Source organism: Castor canadensis, chromosome 8, assembly GCF_047511655.1.
Source record: "Castor canadensis chromosome 8, mCasCan1.hap1v2, whole genome shotgun sequence".
Taxonomy (NCBI): domain Eukaryota; kingdom Metazoa; phylum Chordata; class Mammalia; order Rodentia; family Castoridae; genus Castor; species Castor canadensis.
In genome coordinates, this window is record NC_133393.1 from 151053509 (window position 1) to 151074262 (window position 20754).

The 20754-nt window shown below is 50.3% G+C and overlaps 2 protein-coding genes across 4 annotated transcripts in view; both read right to left on the bottom strand.

Moving 5' to 3' along the window:
* The window catches only part of Chadl (chondroadherin like), a 12731-nt gene extending 6816 nt beyond the window's left edge, over positions 1-5915 (bottom strand). Inside the window, exons 1-3 of the mRNA XM_020168184.2 lie at positions 4052-5915; positions 2459-2633; positions 265-1959 (exon numbers count right to left, since the gene is read on the bottom strand). Of these exons, the coding sequence (XP_020023773.1) occupies positions 265-1959; positions 2459-2633; positions 4052-4059 (1878 nt within the window). The 5' untranslated portion in view covers positions 4060-5915. The remainder of the gene's footprint in view (positions 1-264; positions 1960-2458; positions 2634-4051) is intronic.
* A 4067-nt stretch (positions 5916-9982) lies between these two features.
* The window catches only part of Rangap1 (Ran GTPase activating protein 1), a 31166-nt gene continuing 20394 nt past the window's right edge, over positions 9983-20754 (bottom strand). For 2 of the 3 annotated variants that reach the window (XM_020168181.2, XM_074084566.1), the window contains exons 7-16: positions 18532-18690; positions 17423-17536; positions 16728-16827; positions 16557-16641; positions 15294-15471; positions 13963-14082; positions 12677-12779; positions 11523-11611; positions 11165-11286; positions 9983-10897 (exon numbers count right to left, since the gene is read on the bottom strand). In XM_020168181.2, the coding sequence (XP_020023770.2) occupies positions 10828-10897; positions 11165-11286; positions 11523-11611; positions 12677-12779; positions 13963-14082; positions 15294-15471; positions 16557-16641; positions 16728-16827; positions 17423-17536; positions 18532-18690 (1140 nt within the window). In that variant the 3' untranslated portion in view covers positions 9983-10827. The remainder of the gene's footprint in view (positions 10898-11164; positions 11287-11522; positions 11612-12676; positions 12780-13962; positions 14083-15293; positions 15472-16556; positions 16642-16727; positions 16828-17422; positions 17537-18531; positions 18691-20754) is intronic. The other variant, XM_074084567.1, reaches the window with a different exon arrangement.

The window sequence follows — 20754 nt, forward strand, 5'->3', positions numbered from 1 at the left end:
TGTCACCATTCAGACCCAAATTCCTCCCTCCTCCATGCCCTGGTAGTGCTGTCCCTCAACAGACCTCCAACTGTATGAACCTGCATTCCACCTGGCCTGTCACCCATGCTCGAGCTTCCTAAGATAAGGGGAAGTGTCTGGTTTATCTCGGGGTTTCTACACCGGGCCTAAAACCTGGCACTGAGGGATGGCAAATATTTGCTAAGTGAATGTATTCCTCCGATGGCCATGTGCTAAGCTCTCTGGCACACTCCCGGCGCCCACCTGCTCCAGGCCACTGCTGTTCAGGAAGAGGTGCTGCAGCGATGGGCTTATAGGCTGGAAGGCCCCATCCTGCAGGGCCCTGAGTGGGTTCCCTGAAAGCTGAAGCTCCAGGAGGGCAGGCAGCCCTTCCAAAGCTCCAGTGGGCACCTCTCTAAGCTGGTTCCTGTCAAGGTGCAGTATCTCCAGCTCCCGAGCTGGGCCCAGAGCCCCAGGTGACACCTTGGTGATGCGGTTTCCACTCAGATAGAGCCGGCGCAAGGCCCGCGCCCCCACCAAGTCACCAGGTGCCAGGTGGTCCACAGCATTGTCCTGCAGGTGAAGGGAGAAGAGACTGGGTAGGGCGCGTAGGGCGGCCCCTGGCACCTGCTGGAAGCGGTTGCGCTCCAGGTACAGGTAGCCAAGGTGAGGCGCCCCTTCAAGGGCGGCAGCGCTGAGGCCTGACAGCTGGTTGTCAGACAGGTAGAGGTAGACGAGGCGGCCCAGCCCCGCCAAGGCGCCCGCCTCCAGCTCTGCAATGCCGCAGTGCTGAAGGTGTAGCGACACCAGGTGGCCCAGGCCGGGGAAGGCCGCTCGAGGCACTGAAGGGAAGTGGTTCCGCCTCAGGTCCAGGAGCTGGGTGTCGTTGGGGAAGCCGCGGGGCACCGCCTGCAGGCCGCGACCCTCACAGGAACTGTGCCGGGACTCGGAGACGCACACGCAGGCTCGAGGGCAGGGCGTGGCCGCCCCGTCCTCCTCCCGCGGGGCGCGCGGAGTGGGGCGGGGGACAGCCACCGTCCGCTCCTCTTCCTCTTCCTCCGCCGCGTCCCCGGGGCAGCGTAGGTCCGAGGGCCGCAGCGCGTCCAGGGCCTCGCCTCGCAGCCGCCGCGGCCCCCGGCACGCGCCGTCCGAGCGCACGCGCGCCCGCGCCAGCCACTCGAGCAGAGGCCGCGCCTGGCAGCCGCACCACAGCGGGTTGCCCTGCAGCCACAGCTGGCGCAGCTGGCCCGGGCCCTGCAGCGGGGGCAGCGTGTCCAGCTGGTTCCCTCGGAGGTCCAGGGTGTGCAGTCGCGGACAGTGGGCGAAGGCTCGGGGACCCAGAGCCTGCAGGGCCCCGTGGTCCAGCATCAGCTCTCTCAAGCCTGGCAGCGCCAGTCCGTCCTCCTCACCTGTGTAGGTGAGTGGGTTGTGACCCAGCTCCAGACGGGCCAGGCCGCGAGCCTGGGACAAGGCTGCCCCGGGCAGGGCCTGGAGCTCATTGTGGTGTAGGCTGAGCCGGCGCAGGGCGGGCAGGCCGGCCAGGGCCTCCGGGGCCAGCACGCTGAGCGCGTTGTGGGACAGCTGCAGCCAGCGCGTGCGCAGCAGCCCCTGGAAGGCCATGGCGGGCAGGTAAACTAAGGCGTTGTGGGCCAGGTTAAGCGTGGCCAGCGCGCCCAGTGCCCCAAAGGACCCGGGCCGCAGCTCCTCCAGCATGTTCCCCTCCAGCTCCAGCCGTCTCAGCGAGCCCAGCCCGTCCAACGCCTCCTGGGGCAGGGTGCTCAGGTGGTTGGAGGCCAAATTGAGGAGGAGCAGGCGACCCAGGCCGCGGAAGGCGCCCTCGGCCACCATCTCCACCTGACAGTGCCGCAGGTCCAGGTGTGTGAGGTAAGGCAGGTCCTGGAAGGCAGCTGGAGGGATCACCTTCAGCATGTTCCCCTGGAGGTCCAGCCTCTGGGTCAGCTGGGACAGGAGGGAAAAGCAAGGAGGAACTGCACAGGGACCCAGGCCTTGCCAGGGGCCCTCCCTCACCTGGAACACTGCTCTGCACCCTCACCTTTCCCTCCTTTCTCTTCATTCTGCTTCTCCAAGAAGCCTTGCTCCCCAACCAGGGAGCATCGCCCACTGTGAGGGCGCGTTTCACAGTCTTGTCACTGCTGTTATTTTCCATAGGGCAAAGATAGCATCTTACCATGCCACACCCCCAGTTCTCTGTCTCAACATTTATCTATGGTCACCTGCTTATTCCAGTCACGTAGGAAGAATTCTAAATAAATTATTTTACTGTTATTAGTTATTTTTCTTCTTCCCATTGTACACATGTGAAAACAGAGGTTCAAGAGAGAAGCAGTTTGCCAAGGTCTCCATCCAGACAGTGACAGCTCCACTGGTTCCCAGCCCAGGTTCCTGCTGCGCCCCTTATCCCACTGCCAGCCTGTGCCTGTACTCCCACCCCACTGACCTCAGGGATGGCATTTGGCACCTCAGTGAGGTTCTGGTGCCTGCAGGCCACGTGCCGCCTGGCGTTGTCACAGATGCAGGTCTGTGGACAGTGGTAGGCTGCTGCATGCCAAACTGGACCTAGCAGCAGCAGCAGCAGCAGCAGCAGCAAGGGGCCATGGGTGGCACACTGGGGTCTGGGAGAGAGGAAGAGTTGGTGCATGGGGGAAGGGCCTCGATGCTGCCCTTTCCTGGGATCCAGCTGCAGTGCAGCTCTTTCCCTAGAACCCCTCTCAGCCTTCCTTCTTTAGGTCGAGGAAAGTGCCATGGATGAACCTCTTCCTTCACCCCATACACGGGAGCATCTCTTACTAGTTCTGGTTTACTTGGGAGAAAATGGAAGTCCAGAAAATCAACCTGATAAGTCCTTTTGACTCTCTCTCCAGTGGCTCATTGAAGCCTGGCTGAATGTGAGAATGATTCTGGGGTTCAGAACATGCACCCAGGCTATGATGGGGCTGTGGTCCCAGGGAGACAGAGGAGCAGCCTGTACTGGTTGGTCAGAGCCACACTGACATGGTAGGTGGGTAGCTCTGGCCTCTTTTTCTCCATCTTGTTTATCTCCCTTTGGTCCTCCCTTCACCTTACTCCCACCCAGCTGACATGGACTGGGATGGGGATCTGAGGGTTTAGATTTGGACTGTACTCTGGGTAAGATGTATCCACACATCTAGCTACCCATCCAGCCACCTATCCACCCCATCCATCCTTCCATCCACCCATCCATTTATCCATCCCCTAGTTAGATCCCTTTACCTTACAACTACAGCCATTGCCCATCTCTTCTTAGGCACAACTTCTCCCACCATGGCTCTCCTGGCCTCCCCTACACTCCACCCAGCAACCAAAGGGAACGTTTAGAACACAGATTGGGCCCTGGCACCCTCAGATGAGTACCCTCCAGCATCTCCCTACTGCCTTCAGCCCTGACTACTGAAAATCCTGACACCTGATTCTGTTCAGTTCTTCAGGAGCGCGTACCTGGAAAGGCTCTGCTGTCACAGCACAGGCCCAGATCTCCTCCCCACCCCCCACCCCCACCATACACACTTGCTACATGAATCACCTAACTGGCCCAGCACTTTCTTTTGTTATCAGCTTGTGTCACACATGGCCTCTGAGCCTTTCCTGATGGCTGGGCTACTACCCCACTCTCTTGGCCTCCCTTATTACTGCTCACTGGATTGTTACTGTTTTTTAGTCTCCTTTGAGTCCCAGGGTCTACCCCTGCCTTGGAATTGATGGTCTTTTCCAGAGCCTATGCAGAAAGGGGGTCCATCAGGCAGATTCCTGAAGGGACAAGGGTTCAGGGCTCAGAGGGCAGCCACCGATCCTTCCCGCAAGACCACAAAGGACTAATTCACAGGAGCACAGCAGAGTGGCCACATTCCCATACACTGCTTTCCTCAGGACTCACCTCTGGGAGAATCTCAGCCTAGACGCAACTAGAACCCCTGCCACCAGCCTCTCAGAAGCCCAGAGAAGATCAGGGGCTTGCCTGCAGCCACCTGGCAAATCCATAGCCCCTTTGTACCCTTAGGGCCCAAAGACTCACCCCTCCATACTGCTGGTGAACTGCCGCCCCAGTCTGGAGGTACCACACAGCGGAAAGGCCTGGTGACGATCTCCGCCTAGATGCCGGCAGTAGCCCCCCTCCTTGGCCCACAGGCCTGGCAGCAAGGACAGGACTGAATGGGAGGCATTGTCGGCTCAGCCCAGCCGAGCTGGGGCTTCCCCAGGCTGTGGGCAGGGGGTGGGAGCAGCAGTTGGAGTTACAGGGCCTACAGCCCAGGCCTGAGTCCTCAGGCTAGCCAAAAGGGAGGGGCCATGGGGAGCCAGCCTGGGCTTCTTTCAGGCTCTGTGAGACCTTGGGAAGGGCTGCTTCTCACTGAACCTCAGCTTCTTAGTCTATGAAAACACTTAAGCCAGGCCCTGGTGGCTCACACATGTAATTCTAGCTACTCGGGAGGCAGAGATCAGGAGGATGGTCGTTCAAAGCCAGTCTGGACAAAATAGTTTGTGAGACCCTATCTTGAAAATACCCTAAAATAGAAAAAGGGCTGGCATGGTGGTTCAAAGTGGTAGAATGCCTGCCTAGCATGAGGCCCTGAGTTCAAACTCCAGTACCACCAAAAAAAAAAAGACAGAAAAAAAACCACCTAATGTGAATTAGGTATGGTAGAACACACCTGTAATTCTAGAACTCAGGAGGCTAAGGCAGGAGGATCTTGAGTTCTAGGCCAGGCTGGGCTAAATCAGATAGAGATCCTATTTTTTTGTTTTTAGTTTTTGCAGTACTGGGTTTGAACTCAGGGCTCCATACTTCCTAAACAGGTGCTCTACTGCTTGAGACATGCTTCTAGCCCTTTTGCTCTAGTTATTTGGGAGATAGGGTCTCACTTTTAGAGGCTAGCCCTGACTGCCAGCCTCCTATTTTATGCTTCCCACGATAGCTGGTGGGCACATGCCACCGCTCCAGGCTTTTTTCCATGGAGATGGGGTCTCACAAACTTTTTTTTCCATAGGACTGGCCTGGAATTGGTAGCCTCTCCATTTCCGCCTATCATGTAGCTGTCATGGGATGACGGGCAAGCCATTGCACCCAGCTACTGGTTGAGATAGGGTCTCACGAGCTGGCCTTGATCTTTCATTCTCCCCACCTCACTCTCCAGGTAGCTAGGATTACAGGTATGAGACACCTACCAGCGCCTGACTTAGCTTTTTTTTTTTTTTTTTCCTTAATCAGATTTTTTCACATGCATTAAACTCAGCAAATTCCATATCAATGGAATTGCAGTATTTGTGACATCCCTTTGTTTTAATTCAGTTTTGATTTATTTTCATTTTTTACAGTGTGCCAGCATTTCATCCTATAAATATACCACAACAGTTCTCTAGATGTTCTCTAACAGAAGATGGAGACATGTGCCCCAGATGCAGGCAATGAGGATATATCATGGTACGAAGGCCATGGGTGGGGAATTGAGGACCTTGTGCATGGACAGCAAGCTCTTTACCACTGAGCTACACACCAGCCCTGGTGTGTTATTTATCATCACTGTGAACAGGCAGGCAGACTTCACAGTGACAGCGTGAAATTATTTCTTTCTGCTTTAGGCAGACTTTCTGCTCTCTTGGTACCTCACCGTACAATAATTTACTCGTTCCACTGTTAATTTGTTGATGGACATTTAGGTTTCCAGTGTGGGGCCTTTTTTTTCTTTTGGCAGCACTGGGGCTTGAACTCAGGGACTACACCTCGAGCCACTCCAACAGCCCCTTTTTTGTGATGGGTTTCTCCAGGCAGGGTCTCACAAACTATTTCCCCAGGCTGACTTTGAACCACTGTTCTCCTGATCTCTGCCCCCTGAGTAGCTAGGATTACAGGCGTGAGCCACAGGCACCCAGCGAGTTGCTAGTCTTAAGTATGTTTATTTTCAGCTTTGATGTAACTGAGGCTGGGCTGGGCTATAGTGAGAACCTGTCTAAAAAAAAACAAAAAAGAAAATGTGTATCAATTAGCAGAATAAAGGATAAAAAAATGAGTATCTAAATAGATGCAGAAAAAGCATTCGACAAGATTCAGCACCCTTTCATGAACAGTAATAGAAGGAGAAAACAAAGTTAGTTTCTTATCACGGTTATATTAATTTACTCATTCAACAGCATTGCATGGGTGTGCCCATTGCTCCACATCCTTACCAACACTTGGTATTGTCTGTGTTTTAGCCATTCTAGTGAGGGTATAATGGTATCAGGTTATGGTTTTTTGGAGAAGAGCAGTACTGGGGTTTGAACTCAGGGCATCATGTTTGCTAGGCAGGTGTTCTACCTCTTGAGCCATGCCTCTCCTTTATGCTCTGGTTATTTGGGGTTTTTTTTTTTGTTTTTTTTTTCCAGTACTGGGGTTTGAACTCACGGCCTCATGCTTGCTAGCCAGGTGCTGTTATGACTTGAGTCATTCCGCCAGACCTACTCTGGTTATTTGGGAGATAAGGTCTTGCTTTTTCAGGATGGCCAGGGTTGCGATCTTCCTAACCTCAGCCACCTAGGTAGCTAGGTGATGGGTTTGTGTCACCACACCCAACTATTGGTTGAGATGGGGTCTTGTAAACTTTTTGCCTGGGCTGGCCTCAAGCCACAAATCTCCTGATCTCAGCCTCCCAAGTCACTAGGATTACAAATGTGAGCCTGGCTGTGTTGTGATTTTAATGTGTATTTATCTGAAGACTAAAGAAATTAAGCATGTTTTCACATGTTTTATAAAATGCCCTTTCAAGTCTTTTGCTCATTTTTTGTTTTTTAATTAATTTATAGGAACTATATATTCTGTGTATGAAATTTATACATACAAACATCAATTATTTTCTCTGTGACTTGGCTTTTTGTTTCCTTAATGATGTCTGTGTGTGTGTGTGTATGATGCTGCGGATAGAACCCAGGGAACCTAGCCTCATTATGTTAGGGAAGTGCTCTACCACTAAGCTCCATTCCCAGTCCTGTCATATCTTTTGATAGAACTTGTTCTCGCTGGGCACCAGTGGCTCACACCTGTAATCCTAGCTACTCAGGAGGCAGAGATCAAGAGAATTTTGGTTTAAAGCCAGCCTAGGAAAATAAAACAGCCAACACAGAAAAGGGCTGATGGAGAGGCTCAAGGTGAAGGACTAGAGTTCAAACCCCAGTACAGCAAAAAAAAAAAAAAAGAAACCTGTTCTCATTGCTACATAGTCTCCTGTATGTGAACATACCACAGTGATGGCCAACAGAAGAGGTTCAAAATATTTTACTTACTCTTTTCCTTATCACAAAGCCTTGAAGATATTTTTTTACACTGTCTCCTAATTTTGCATTTGCCTTTATATTTAAGATTTGTATTTTTTCATTTTTGAGCCTATGTATCCAAGGCTGGCCTTGAACTTGCAGTCCTCTTGTATAATCAGAGTGCTGGGATTAGAAGTGTGTTCCACCACACCTGGCTATATACTTGCGATTTTTAAATTTATTTCGATAAAATATTTGTAACATAAACATCATCTTAACCAGTTTAAGTGTACGTTTCAGCAGCACTGAGTACATTTACAGTCCTACGTAGCCACCAGCACAGTGGGCTCCCACAGCATTTTCGTCTTCCCTCACAGAAACTCTGCCCAACCCCCAACCATCAGGCTCTAGACTACCGTTGGGATTTGGTTATTCTAGATAGCTCTTCTGTTTAAGTGGGCTCATATATTTGTCCTTTGGTATCTGGCTTATTTCACTAACAAGGTTAAGTAGCCTATATTAGAAGTATTAGAAATTTTTTCTTTTGATGGTACTGAGGGTTGAACTCAGGGCCTCACTTGCTAGGCAGGCACTTAATCAGTTGAGCCACTGTGCCAGCCCTTTTTTATTTTTAGGGTAGGGTCTTTAGTTTTTGACTGACCATGCTCCCTGCATAGATGACAAGCATGTGCCACATGCCCAGCTATTGGTTGAGATGGTGTCTTTTTTTTTTTTTTGCCTGGACTGGCCCAAACCTCCATCTACCTTATCGCCACCTCCCATGTGGGGAGCTGGGATTGCACACGTGAGCTATCACACCCAACCTCATTCCTTTTTATGACTGAGTAATATTTCATTATACAGGTTTGCTATATTTCAATTCATTTGTTTTTGGACACGGGCCACTGTGGCCAGATTTTCTTTTTTTTTTTTTAATTTAACCCATTTGTGGGCACCTAGTATGCTGCTTTTTTATTAGTATATATTAATTACATAAAGAAGCTTCATTATGACACTTCCTTTTTGGAAGTACTGAGGTTTGAACTCAGTGTCTCCTGCTTGCTAGGCAGGTGTTCTACCACTTGAGCCACTGTCAGCCCTGTTTTGTGTTGGTACTTTTGAGATAAGGTCTCATGAACTATTTGCCCAGGCTAGCTTTGAACTTTGCTCCCCGATCTCTGCCCCGAGTGGCTGGGATCACGGGCGCGAGCCACCGGCACCTGTCATTACTTAGCACTAATTTCTCCTCTCCTATCAGCGCTGACTCCTCCATGGCATGCTATGCAGCAGCTGTAATTAATCTTCACTGCTGCAGCATTGCACTGTGTACCCGTTTTCCTGATGCTGGCCTGTGAATCGTTTCTAGGTTAACGTGAGCAGTGCTGCCAGAGGCCCCTTGACCATGCTTCCTGGGGAATTGCTAATCTAAGCGTAAGAACAGAATGGGTGTTGTGGCCAAGTCCATAGCTTGAGGTCCCTTTAGTGGACCTTGTGCTCAGCAGCCTTTTCAAAGGAAGGGGGTCCCCGGCTATCCAGGCCAAGCATACAGGATCTTTCAGAAGTTCCTTCAGAAGCACCCAAGGGAGCTGGAGCTTGTATAATCATAGGGGTGGCATGAGGAGGTCTTGGGAAAATTGGTCTCAGTAAGTAGCAAAGTTGCAGGCCCCAACTTCTCTCCACCTGCAGCCTCTTAAGCTAGTCTGAGGGACTGAGGTGGGGCCAGGGCAGGCAGAACCTTCAACTTTTGAGACTTGACAGTATTCTTAAGAGGATTCAAAGAGCCAGAGCCTGTTGTGAAGTGAAATGAGATCTTCTGAGGTAAAGCTTGTACACACTTTACCCTAAGAAGAAACAGGCCAGTCCCAGATGGCCAAGTGGGAATAGCCTTGAGCAGGGCAGGCCACTCCTCAGCTGTTTCTGTCACATATCACCCTGCAAGTCATTCTATTTGAACCTCAAGAATCAGTTCTCTACATCCCTAATGCTTGAAGGGCTTCCTCATCTTGCTGCCCACCATCCTCTCACTAGGCCACAACTGTTGACCTCCCAGCCAGACTGGGAGCTCCCAAAATGCAGTACTCATGAGCCTGATCTCAGAATAAGGACTGATGTGTACATGGGATGCTCAGGCACTTGCCAAGAAAAATGTCACCTAAGTGACAGCCAATATGGAAATACTGCCTCCTAAGAAACCCTTTTCTTGGAGGTCTCCTGTAGGAGACACAAGCTTCCCAAGGGTGCTTGCCATGTAGGGTAAGAGGTAAGGAAAGTCTGCTGGGCAGCACCTCACAGGTGGCAATGAAGAACCCCAAGGAAGGTGGCCTGGCAGCAAGGCCTCCTGTGTGATTTTCCAATCAGACCCAACTGAGAAGTGATTTTTGCCAGCAAGTCCAGGAGCTCCTGCCTGTGCAGCCAGCAGAGTTGTGATGAAGTCTGAATGGCAACCAGCCCAGCTAGGTCCACAAAGGAAGGTGCAAAGCAGGAGCCAGAGGTACCATAGCTCAAAGTGTGGTAATAAGTGAGGTACAGGCAGGCAGGTAAAACCAGCACCAACTCAGCAGCTCTACTGCTCAGAGAAAAACCCTCCCCCTTTTCCCCAGGTGATGGCAACAGGCTAATACCAGCTCTTCTGCAGGACTGCCTGCCCCTCTGACAGGTGGGACACTATATTCTGATCCCCAGCAATGTCCCGATTTAGGTGAAAGAAGTTTCTTAGTCTCCATAGCTACCACATGACTTTATTTGTGAAGCAACCAGGCACAGCCCAGACACACAGCACAAAGGGGAAAGCACAAGGTGGTCACAGCCGCTAAAGGAGGTCACAGGGCATCACCTACCCAGCCCATCTTCCTCCAGGATAAAGAATAGGTCTGGGCCTGCCAAAATGCGCCTTGGGCTCAGCCCCCACTAGGCACAGGAGCCAGTGCAGCCCCAGGCCATCCCTGCTCCTGGACCATCCAGGGTCAGCCATCTGGCTTTCTTCTGGTTCATGAGGTGGGGCCAGGGTCTCACCCTCTGCTGACAGCCCCATAGCCCTGCTGGCAGTCTCTTCTTAAGAGGAGCGGCCAGCACAGCAGTGTGATTGGTAAGGATGGCAGTTGCTGCAGGCTCAGGCTGGGCAGGAAACAACCCAACTGTGACACAGCACATGGACTGCAACTTCTCAGGTTTTAGTGCAGCCCAGGAGGGGGTAGGAAGGCAGGTGAGGTGGGATAGCCACCAGAGCCTCAGGCCTGAGTCACAGATCAGCAGAGTGCCCTGAGATGGCAGTGAGTTTAATGGCAAAGCAGCTTGCAGCCCTTTATCCTGGGGGCCAACACATGGCAGACCAGGGCCAGTCCAACAGGGAGGGAGACACGAAAAACCTCAATCCCTACAGGAAGCAAACACCTGGCACACGCACCAAACTGACACATACTTGGGAAACTGACAAAACACATGAGACAAAGACCCTCCCTATCTCTGGTCAGAGTCCTATCCAAGAGGACCGCAAGCTGTAGCTCAGTTCATTTGCGTCTCCCCCATCACTGGTGCAGGCTGAAGGATAAGTAGAGGCCAGCTTTCAGTCTAGACCTTGTACAGTGTCTGCAGGAGATTGTGACGGGCAAAGGAGCAGGATTCCAGGGCACCATTGGGCCTGTGGGGAAAACAGTTTAGCAAGTCGTGTGGACACCCCAGGATATGCCCCCCATATCCGACATGTGTTTACCAATTGGGGCAGGAGGTTGTAACAAATTCAACTTTTCTTATTTTCACAATGACTCTGGGAGACATTAGCCTCTCTACCTTTGTACACTAGAGTGGCCAGGCTGGACTTCTGGAACCAAGCCTCCTGACCAGGTTAGTGAAGCCTCAATCAATCAGGTACTTGAGAGAGGGCAGGCATGGGCAATGTCATACTCACTTGGTCACAAATGCCAGCAGCAAAGGTGCAAGGGCCTTGGGGAAATAGTCTTGCTGTACCATGTGATTCAGTGCCATCAGTGGGCCATAGAGGTTAGAAATGGCCTTGATCTTATCTTCACTCTGCAAAGAACAAAGAAAAGGTAGGTGAATCCCGAGGTCAGCTGTGGGGTCCTTGTTCCACACTACCTAGACTCTGTTGACAGCAATACGGCTGAGACCCAGTTGAGATCCCATCATTAAGACTAAGGGTGCTGAAGCAGATCCAGGCCTCGTGGACATAGTGGGGGTGAGCAGAGCAGCTTCTGGTGCAGTGCCTGCCTCTTCCCTCCTGGGCCTGCCATTCCTTCTGGCCTCACCTTGAGTAGACCCATGTGGACCAGGAGACTGGTGAGGAAGGCATTGGAGTTGAAGGACGAGGAGCTGAAAGCCTTCTTCATGAGGGCATCTGTCGAAGCAGAAGTGAGTGTGGCAGGATGCAAGTGGCAAGGCACAGGCCAGAGGGCAACCAGAGCCCCTTGTGCATACAGGTTTGGCCTTGCCTCCCTGCCTAAGCAAGAGGTGGACAGGGGGAGGGATGACAGGGACACAAAGTACCAGACAGAAGGGCAGCTGGCACCAGGGAAAGGGGAGGGCTCAATTTACCAACTATAACGCCTTCCCTGTCTGGCCTCACATGTAAGATGGGTGTGGTGACAATACCATTGTGCCTACCTTGCACAGTGGGGACAGATTCTGTGAGGGAGACCACCACTGGGGGAGGTTTCAGATACTTGAGTGAGGCAAGGGGAACTGCAGGGACTCTGATAGGCTGCTCTAGGAAGAGAATTCATGCATCTTATTCCCATACGTGTCCCCAGAAGGCTCTTTGGGACAGCTATGGAGCCTCCCATCAGGCCCTTATCTTGCCCACCCAACTCCCAACCAGGCTCAGTGCACCTATCCAGGAAGCAATGCCTGGTGTGTTTCTATTCCTTTTCTCTCTCCCTTGCCATAAGTGGTGCCCTCCCCTTCAGGGTCTTTCTTCTCCTCTCTGCCTGGCCAAATCTGGTCCACACTTAGAGACTCAAATGGATGGGGACAAGGTAGAATGTGACAGAGGCTGAATTAGAGCAATGTAAGAGAATGGGGTGGAGAAAAGGTGATGACAGGGCTTGAGGGAGGTGTTGAAAGATTCTAGGCGGCCTCTTGAACCATATGGTGAGAGCATGTACAGGTCATGACCTTAGGGGTGGAGAGGGTATCAACCCCATGTGCAGAGACTTAGCTGATGGGCACGAAGGCTCAGCCCTACCTCCTGACAGGAGGTATCTATGGGACCTTGTAGATGTGACCATCTGTCCTTCTTAGATAGGCAGGGCCTGTACCCAACCCTTCTTGGCCTGAGTCTAACTATATGTAGCCATATGGCTTTGTGAAAGGCCTCAGTTTCCCAGCTGCAAAATATAGGAGAGCATCCAGGCATGAGCATAGAAAGGATAAGTTAGTCAGTCCCCCATCTAGTCCATGTTACCTACTGCATCCTGCACCGCTGCCCTCACTGAGGCTTCATCCTTGAACACAGATGCCACCTTCAGAAAGGCAGAGACTACCTTTTCAGGATCGGATGTATCAGTCTGAGAACACAAGAAACAATGGCTGGTAAAAGGGTCAGAGCCCCAAGGCTCTAACACAGACTGGAGACTGGCTACAAAGGGCCCTGGCAATACGTAGGACCCTGATAGACAAGGACAGGTTCTATTTCGCCCTAGGCCATCCCTTTGAGTGGATGAGTAAGCATTAAATACTGTCATGCCCAGGGCCCAGTCGATGGTCTCCTTCTTGCAATCTAACCTGAAGAAATCATCCAGAAGTAGAAAACATTCACATGCAAGGAAGCTTACGTCAACTTCACTGACAATGGAGAAAAATGGAAAAATGTCAGTGTCCAGAAATAGTGGCTTGCTTTTGAGTGTTAGAGCCACTCGTTGAGAAAAAAAAAAAAAAGAATTCTACTGATAAAATGCACAATAATGTGAAATGAAAATGTCAGAACACAAGGTTTTTAATATGTAACATCACTTATCATCTGAAAAAAAAAGACAACAAAAGAGAAAAGAAAAAATAGAAAAAAAAAGTAAAAACAAAAAATAAAGACTATGGAAAAAATATAAAAAGGAAAGCAGCTAAAACATCAACTCTCAGAGTGGGCCCTCTGAACTGCAATTTTCCCATCTATAAAGTAATAGTAACAGGGTCTACATTTTAGGTTAAATACATGCTCAAGTTCAGTGTATGGAAGAAAACAGGCTCTTGATAATCATCACAGAATAAACCAACCAACCAACCACCAACCAGTGAGGCTTCTTAGAAATAAATAACCCCCTGACCTTGAAAAAGGCCATGGAAGGAAGGCTGTTTTAGAAACAGCAGGTGCAGGTGTGCATGTGTTTTTGTTTTTGGTTTTTTTTGGTGTGACCGGGTTTTAAACTCAGGGCTTTGTGCTTGCAAAGCAGACACTCTACCACTTGAATCACACCACTAGCCCCCATGTGTGAGAGTCTTAGGAAATTCCCTAACTCTAGTCTTCACTGGGGTGTGACAGGGACCCTTAATTGCAAGCCAAGCAAGTTCCTGTGGGGGGAAAGGGGGCGGGAGGTTGATGAAGTTATGACACCGGTTACCAGATATAGTTGAAATTCTTATTTATGTTTGTATTTTTAGGTAGATAGATGAATGAATGAATGAATGAATGAGTGGCAGGTCAGGCTCCATTCCAAATGCACCCCACCCAGATCTGGAGCCGGGAGATGCCCTTACCTGCTGGGCTATCAGCATGGAGCTCTTGGGGCCAAGGCGCAGCAGCTTCTCTGGGGAGGGGAATGCCAGGAAGGCAGAGACATCTGCGGGAGGCGAGGAGGACAGCACAGGACCTGGTTCCTGAGAAACAGGCAACAAAGGAGCTCTGAAGATTTTGAACCCCAGACTCCTTGACCCAGCTATGCTCCAAGAATATCCTCCCTTCACTCTAGCAGTCAAGGGTCTAGGTCTAGAATTAATGCTCCCACTTTGTGGTAGTCCTCTGAAGGTGGGGTTCTGCTGCTGATGGTGCTGGCTGACTCCTGGTCCTGGGGCCTTTGAGGTACAAGACAAACTACCTCTCTGGGACTCCAAGTGGATCTTTGCCATGTCATGCAATGCCCCAAAAAATGACAAGAGAGAGGCACATGGGAGCTAAAGTGAACCTGCCAGGAACTAGAGTTCCTTGCTGGTCAGTGCTACCAGCAAGTGCCAGAGGTATCCTGAGAACACCCACACCTGAGAAGCACCTTGCTATTTAACTGCTTCCAGAACTCAGAAAAGCCCAGCTCAACAGGAGTGTGGGCAACCTGGGTCCTAACCAAATTTTTCTGAGAGCTTTATTTGGGACCCTATGAGGGAACACAAATGAACAAATTGGGATGTGGCCCCAATGCCATCACAGCCAGGTAATAGACACTACGTCTATGTCACAGTTACAGCTATGATGTCAAGAACAGAGGACCACCCCTAAGAGTTACCAAGGGTTGGAGATTTAGCTCAGTGGAAGAGCGCTTGCCTGGCAAGTGTAAGGCCCTGAGTTCGGTCCCCAGCACCGGAAAAAAAAAAGGAAAAAAAAAAAAAAAGAGTTACCAAGATTATCCACTAATAGGTAGGTGGATAAACAAAGTTTTTATTTATGCTTAATTTTTTTAAGATTTTTTTTTTCTTTCTTTTTTTTTTTGTGCAGTACTGGGGCTTGAACTCAGGGCCTCGTGGTTGCTACGCAGGCACTCTTCCACTTGAGCCACTCTGCTAGCTATGCTTAATTTTTTACTATGTTATTTAAAAAATATTTATGCATGTATAATATAAAATAACATGTATATATGTAAAGTAGCATTATATGTTACAATAAGTTTATTATTTAAAAGAATAAACATATCCACATGTGATAAATATAAACATAGATGAATATCACATTAGGATGATTTTATTCAAGAGCATGCAATCCAAAGATGTTTGTGGCTACTCTGCTTTAAGTAGACCTTCCTCATCCCATAGATGCCATAAGGATGGGTCAAGATTCAGTGGATTGGGGTTCTGATCCCAGCAAATGAAAATGAACTCACTCCACTGTTAGGGTCCAGAATCTTTCTTGAGGGTGTGGCTGGCTCCTCTCCTTGTCCTCCCTGCTGTGGTTCTTCTTCTTCCTCCTCTTCTTCCTCCTCTTCCTCCTCCTCTTCTTCCTCCTCTTCCTCTTCCTCAGCTTCCTCATCCTCATCCTCATCATCCTCGCCCTCATCATCACTGTGGAGGGAAGCTGGCTAAAGCAGACCCTTCCTGCCCAGCAGCTCATGCTGTCTCAGAGGCCTGGCTTGTGAGCCCAGGAACCCCAGCCAGGTGAAAGAGGCCGGGGGAGGATTGGGGAAGCACTGCTCCAGTGTGGTGCATATGGATCACCAGAGAGCATGTCATTCATTTTTCATCAGCTTGGAAGCCCATGCTGTGGACACAGAAGAATCAGACAGGGCTGGCAGAGTGACTCAAGTTGTAGAGTGCCTGCCTAGCAAGCATGAGGGCCTGAGCCCAAATCCCAATACCACAAACAAAACAAACCCAAGAATCAAACCTTGTCCCTGTCCCAAAGGAGCCTCAGACCCATGCAGAAGCAGAGAAAAAGAACTTGGCAGGATCTGCCAGGCTGCGATGCCCAGGACAGTGCCACCCACATCTTGTCGACACAGGAAGCTACGGGTGTGTGTATGTGGGAGGAAGGTGTCCCTGCACAACAGGAGAGCCATTCCAGTGGCCTGTGAGCCTCTGTTCGTTCCCCAGTTCCCAAGAGCAGCCCAAGCCCAGCTCTAATGGACACTAACTGTCTGACATGGGAATGAGGCCCACCTGGAGATGAGAGGCAGGCAGGGGCAGGTGCTGCGATCCGGCAGACGGCAGCTCCCCAGCTGCCCACTCGCCCCTCTGTGGGCTTGGTGCACCCTGGAATTTTCGCTCTTGCATCAACATCTTCCTTTCTAGTCAGTCTCTGAAGAACAATCCCAAGTCTGTCCCCTTCTAGGTGCCCCACCTCCCATCCCCATCACACCAAAGGTCTCACTGTCCTCCAGACTTACTATGGCTTCTGCCACATCGAGATCAGCTCTGGCATCAGCTTCCCTGACTCACCCACTCTGGAGTGGTCACACTCAGCCCTTCATGTTCGTTTACTGAACACTCAACAGCTCATTCTGCCTCATGTCTACGAGTCAGAACTCTTGCCATCTCATCCTTTTCTCCCTAGTGCCTAGCACAGGCACACAGCAGGAGCTCAACTAACAAATTTTGGGTAAACATGAGCAGAAAGAAAGGAAGGAACAACCTGACCCCTGGCTCCCTACCTGAGTGATGCCAGCACCTTGGCCATGTTGAAGCCATCTAGCACCTCCTGAAGCTGCTCACAGCCCTCTTCTCCCAGAGTGTTACCTGTTCAGGTAGGAAGGAAAGGTAGGTCAGACTGGCTTCCAGGGCCAGTTGGGCAGGGCTGTGCTGAGGCCAACTGCCCTGCTTACCATTGAGGTCCAGCTTCTCCAGCTCAGTCTTGTCTGCCACAGCCTCAGCAACAGCTAAGGCAGCATCTCTCTTGATTTCACAGAACGACAGGTTCAGTTCCTAAAAGTAAAAAGAAGAGGTGGAGGCAGGCAAAACCTGGGCCAGGAGACCTTTGGTTTCCCCCTAGGACAAGGCAGGCTCAAGTCTCCAGATTGGTCACAGGTGTGTAACACCAGCAATTAAAAAAATGCCACATATCCAACAACGTGCCAAGCACTATGAATATTCCCTTACACTACACTAAGAAGGTAGACACTGTTCTCCCTTTTTTGGATGGGTTTTGCACTTTAAAAGCAGGCAACTCTACCACAAGCCACAACTCCAGTCTATTTTGCTCTGGTTATTTTGGAGATTGGTTCTCCCTAACTACTTGCTTGGGCTGGCCTCAAACTATGATCTTCCCAATCTCAGCCTCCCAAGTAGCTAGGATTATAGGGCTGAGCTACTAGTGCACAGTCTTCCATTTTTTAATTGGAGAAACTGAATCAGAGGGGTGATTCAGCCCCTCACAAAAGTGGAAGAGCTGGGATATATGCAGGCTCACCTGTCTCTAGACCAGACATCTGGTCCCCATGTCATACAACCTTAGGCAGGAAACCCCAAATGTGGAGGAGCCTAGACCCCAGAGGAAAGAAAGTAAGTGGCCGGCTGGCACCTTCAGCTTAGGCAGACCACCACGGACGGCATCTGCAATGGCAATGGCCCCTTTGGAGCGCACCAGGCAGTCACCAAAATTGATCACCTCCACCTGCCGCAAGATCTTCAGGGTCTGAAAGGAAGCAAGGGTTCAAGGTAAAGGTGCAGAACTACACCCAGTCTTGGTGATGTCATGCTCCACATTAGTCATAAATCACCACATAATCTTCTTCTGTGTTCTGGTCTGGCCTCCTCCACATCTAATTGGCTCTTCTTGTCACCTCCTTATTGGCCTCCAGGGCCCCTAGCTAAACGTCCACCACCCTGTTCCCCATATTACAACCAGAACTCTTCCTGAAGCACAAATCTAATCATATCACACCTGCCTAAAACCCTCCATGGCTCCCGATTACTTACAGGAGAAAATCTCATGGAGTTAACAAGGCTACAAGTCTTGCCTCCCTTTCTTCCTCTTTCATCCCACCAACCAACACCCCTTAAGCCCTGGTTATTTCAAACCAGGACCAATCAAGCAAGGCTTTTCTCCTGAGTTTCTGGGCTTTCCACATTATTGATCTTTCCACCTTTGGAAACATCCAACTTTGTCCAGATAAAGTCCACCTGTCTTGTATAACTCAGCCAAAATGTAAGTCTTACCTGAGCTCCGTCCTGCACTTGTCTCTGTGACACCCACAGCTAGCCTGTGGTGGGGCCTGCCTCACCCAGATAGCACAGTACTCAAATAGCCATTGAGCTCAGAGCCCTACATGGTGATCAGCAGCCTCCTGTGCGACTGACCAGCACTTGGTACTATACAGGCACTGAAGAGGGGCTTGATATATAGCCACTGAGTGAAATAAATGAGGAAACAGGTTGGTCCAGAGCAGCCTTTTCTTTTCTGCCTGAGAGCAGAGCCAGCACCAGCACTGGGAGTACCAAGGATGCTCAGGATACAGGCAGCAGGGATGCTCATAGCTGCCAAGAGCATAAGCACATGAACTAGGGCATGGGGTACACACCACAGGGGTGCAGAGACAGGGCACAGCAGCCCCTGCATGAAGCAATGAAACAAAGACAGCAGCCCGACCATTTCCCAAGCCTGATCTGGCCCCGCCATGCCCGCCTCACCTCAGCCATGGCCACTGCACCCTTCTCAGTAAAAGTGTTGTCATTCAGGTTGATAACCCGCAGCAAGGAGTTGATGGCAAATGCCTGGGCCAGTGCTGTGACACCAGGGTGGTTGATCCCATTCTGTGGCATGTAGACCTCCTCCAGAGTCCCAATGATCTGCAAGAGTAGAAGAAGAGAGCGAAGAGGTGGGTCTTGGTGGCAGTGACATCCAGCATGCAGAGAGCAGCACACAACAGACGTGGGGAGAGGTTGTCACCAGCAGCAGGCGGGGACTAGGCTCTAGGTTTCTAGGGCACAGATCTCAGAGCATGGCTGTATCTAACATGGGGAGAAGAGAGGAATCAGAAAGACTAAGTGGATCCGGGTGTTGATAGCTCACACCTGTGATCCTAGCTACTCAGGAGGCAGAGAAAGGAGGATCACAGTTCAGAACCAGTTTAGGCAAATAGACTCTATCTCAAAAAACCTGATATAAAACAGGGCTGTTGGAGTGGCTCAAGTGGTAGAGTGCCTACCTGGCAAGCAAGAAGGCCCCCTCTTTCCCCCTAAAAAAAGGCTAAGTGACTGCCTAGAGTCAGTTCTGTAGAGGGCCTGGAACCAGAATGTAGATTTCTTGGTCCAGCAACCTCTGCACTGTGGAGACCCTGGGCTCTGGCAGGTATTCATGGCCTCTTTTCAAACAATGCAGCTCTATTTGGCTTTCCTACCCTAGCTGTACTTTATCACTGGCATTCCACATACCACAGCTTTTCTGGGAGGTGAGAAAGGTCAGATCACTTGATCCATTTTCTTCCTAGCCTGGAACACCATTCACTGTTTCCTTATTTGTTGGCATTTTCCTTTTTTTGGTGCAGAGAACTGAACCCAGAGCCTTGGCCGTGCTAGGTAAGAGCTCTACCACTGAGGTGCATTCACAGCCCTGTTGTCACTTTCTTTTTGTACTGGAGTTTGTTGCAGACAATCAAACCCAGGACCCCATATTTGCTAGGCAAGCACTCTACCACTTGAACCACACCTCACAACCATTTTATTTTTGAGATAGGGTCACTCACCACTAACTTTGCCTTGACTCCTGATCCTCCTGTCTTCACCTTCAGAGTAGCTGGGATTTCAGATGTGTACCACCATGCCCAGCTAGCATTTTCTTTTCTCTTGTTTTTAGTGGGACTGAGGTGGCATTTTCTTTTCTTTTTGGGGGTTTGAACTCAGGGCCTACACCTTGAGCCATTTCGCTAGCCCTTTTTTGTGATGGGTTTTTTTGAGATAGGGTCTCGTGAACTATTTTGCCCAGGTTGGCTTCTAACCATGATGCTTCTGATCTCTGTCTCCTGAGTAGCTAGGATTACAGGCATGAGCCACTGGTGCCCAGCTGTTGGTGGCACTTTCTTGACAGGCTAACTCCTATGCATTCTACAGCTTTCATTTTGGATACTACCTCCCCTGGAAAAACTTCCTGAATTCTCCCAGTCAAAAAGTCTGAGCTCTAGAGCACCAGTCCTTCCTGTATCATGGTGCTCTCCTTTTCCTGGAGTACCAAAGCCTGCAATCTTGCCTGCACCCTATCAGGTTTGAGCTTTCAAGGAGAGGTTCATGTCTTTAGGCATGAGTACAGACTTCACACATGCCAGACAGAGCACTTGCCTAGCATGTGTGAAGCCTGGGTTTGATTCCCAGCCACTGCAAAAGGGGGAGAGAAAAGATACATACAGATTTTCAACTGTGGAGTATAAGCATCACTGCATGCCACCATTGCTCAAGGATCCCCTTACAACTTAAACCATGCAAATTTTTCTTTATGTATGTTCAAAAACTCCCTGTATTCTATCCAGACTGGGATTCTGAGGACCCAGGTCAATAACCTCATTCTAAGCACACAGGCCAGAAGAAAGCAGTATCTGAGGACAGCAATGAGTTGCACTCCAACTTCAGAGGAGGCAGGCACCCAACTGCAGCCAGGACTACAGACAGATTCGGGATTTCTGCAATGGCCATTCCCACCCAGGTGGGTGAAGAGTCTTTTCATGCAGCTCAGTAAGTAGGCTATTCACTCTATGTGGTAAGCCTGTGGGCTGCTGTTCTGGCATGAGTTCGGTTAATGCTGCTAGAATACTGTCTGCTCTAGAAAACAATTGAATTACGTGCGAGGGGCCAGAGCCCTAAGCCCCTTCTCCTATTGGGAGAAGCGGCAGTTCAGTATCTACATAGACTGGACACCAGGCC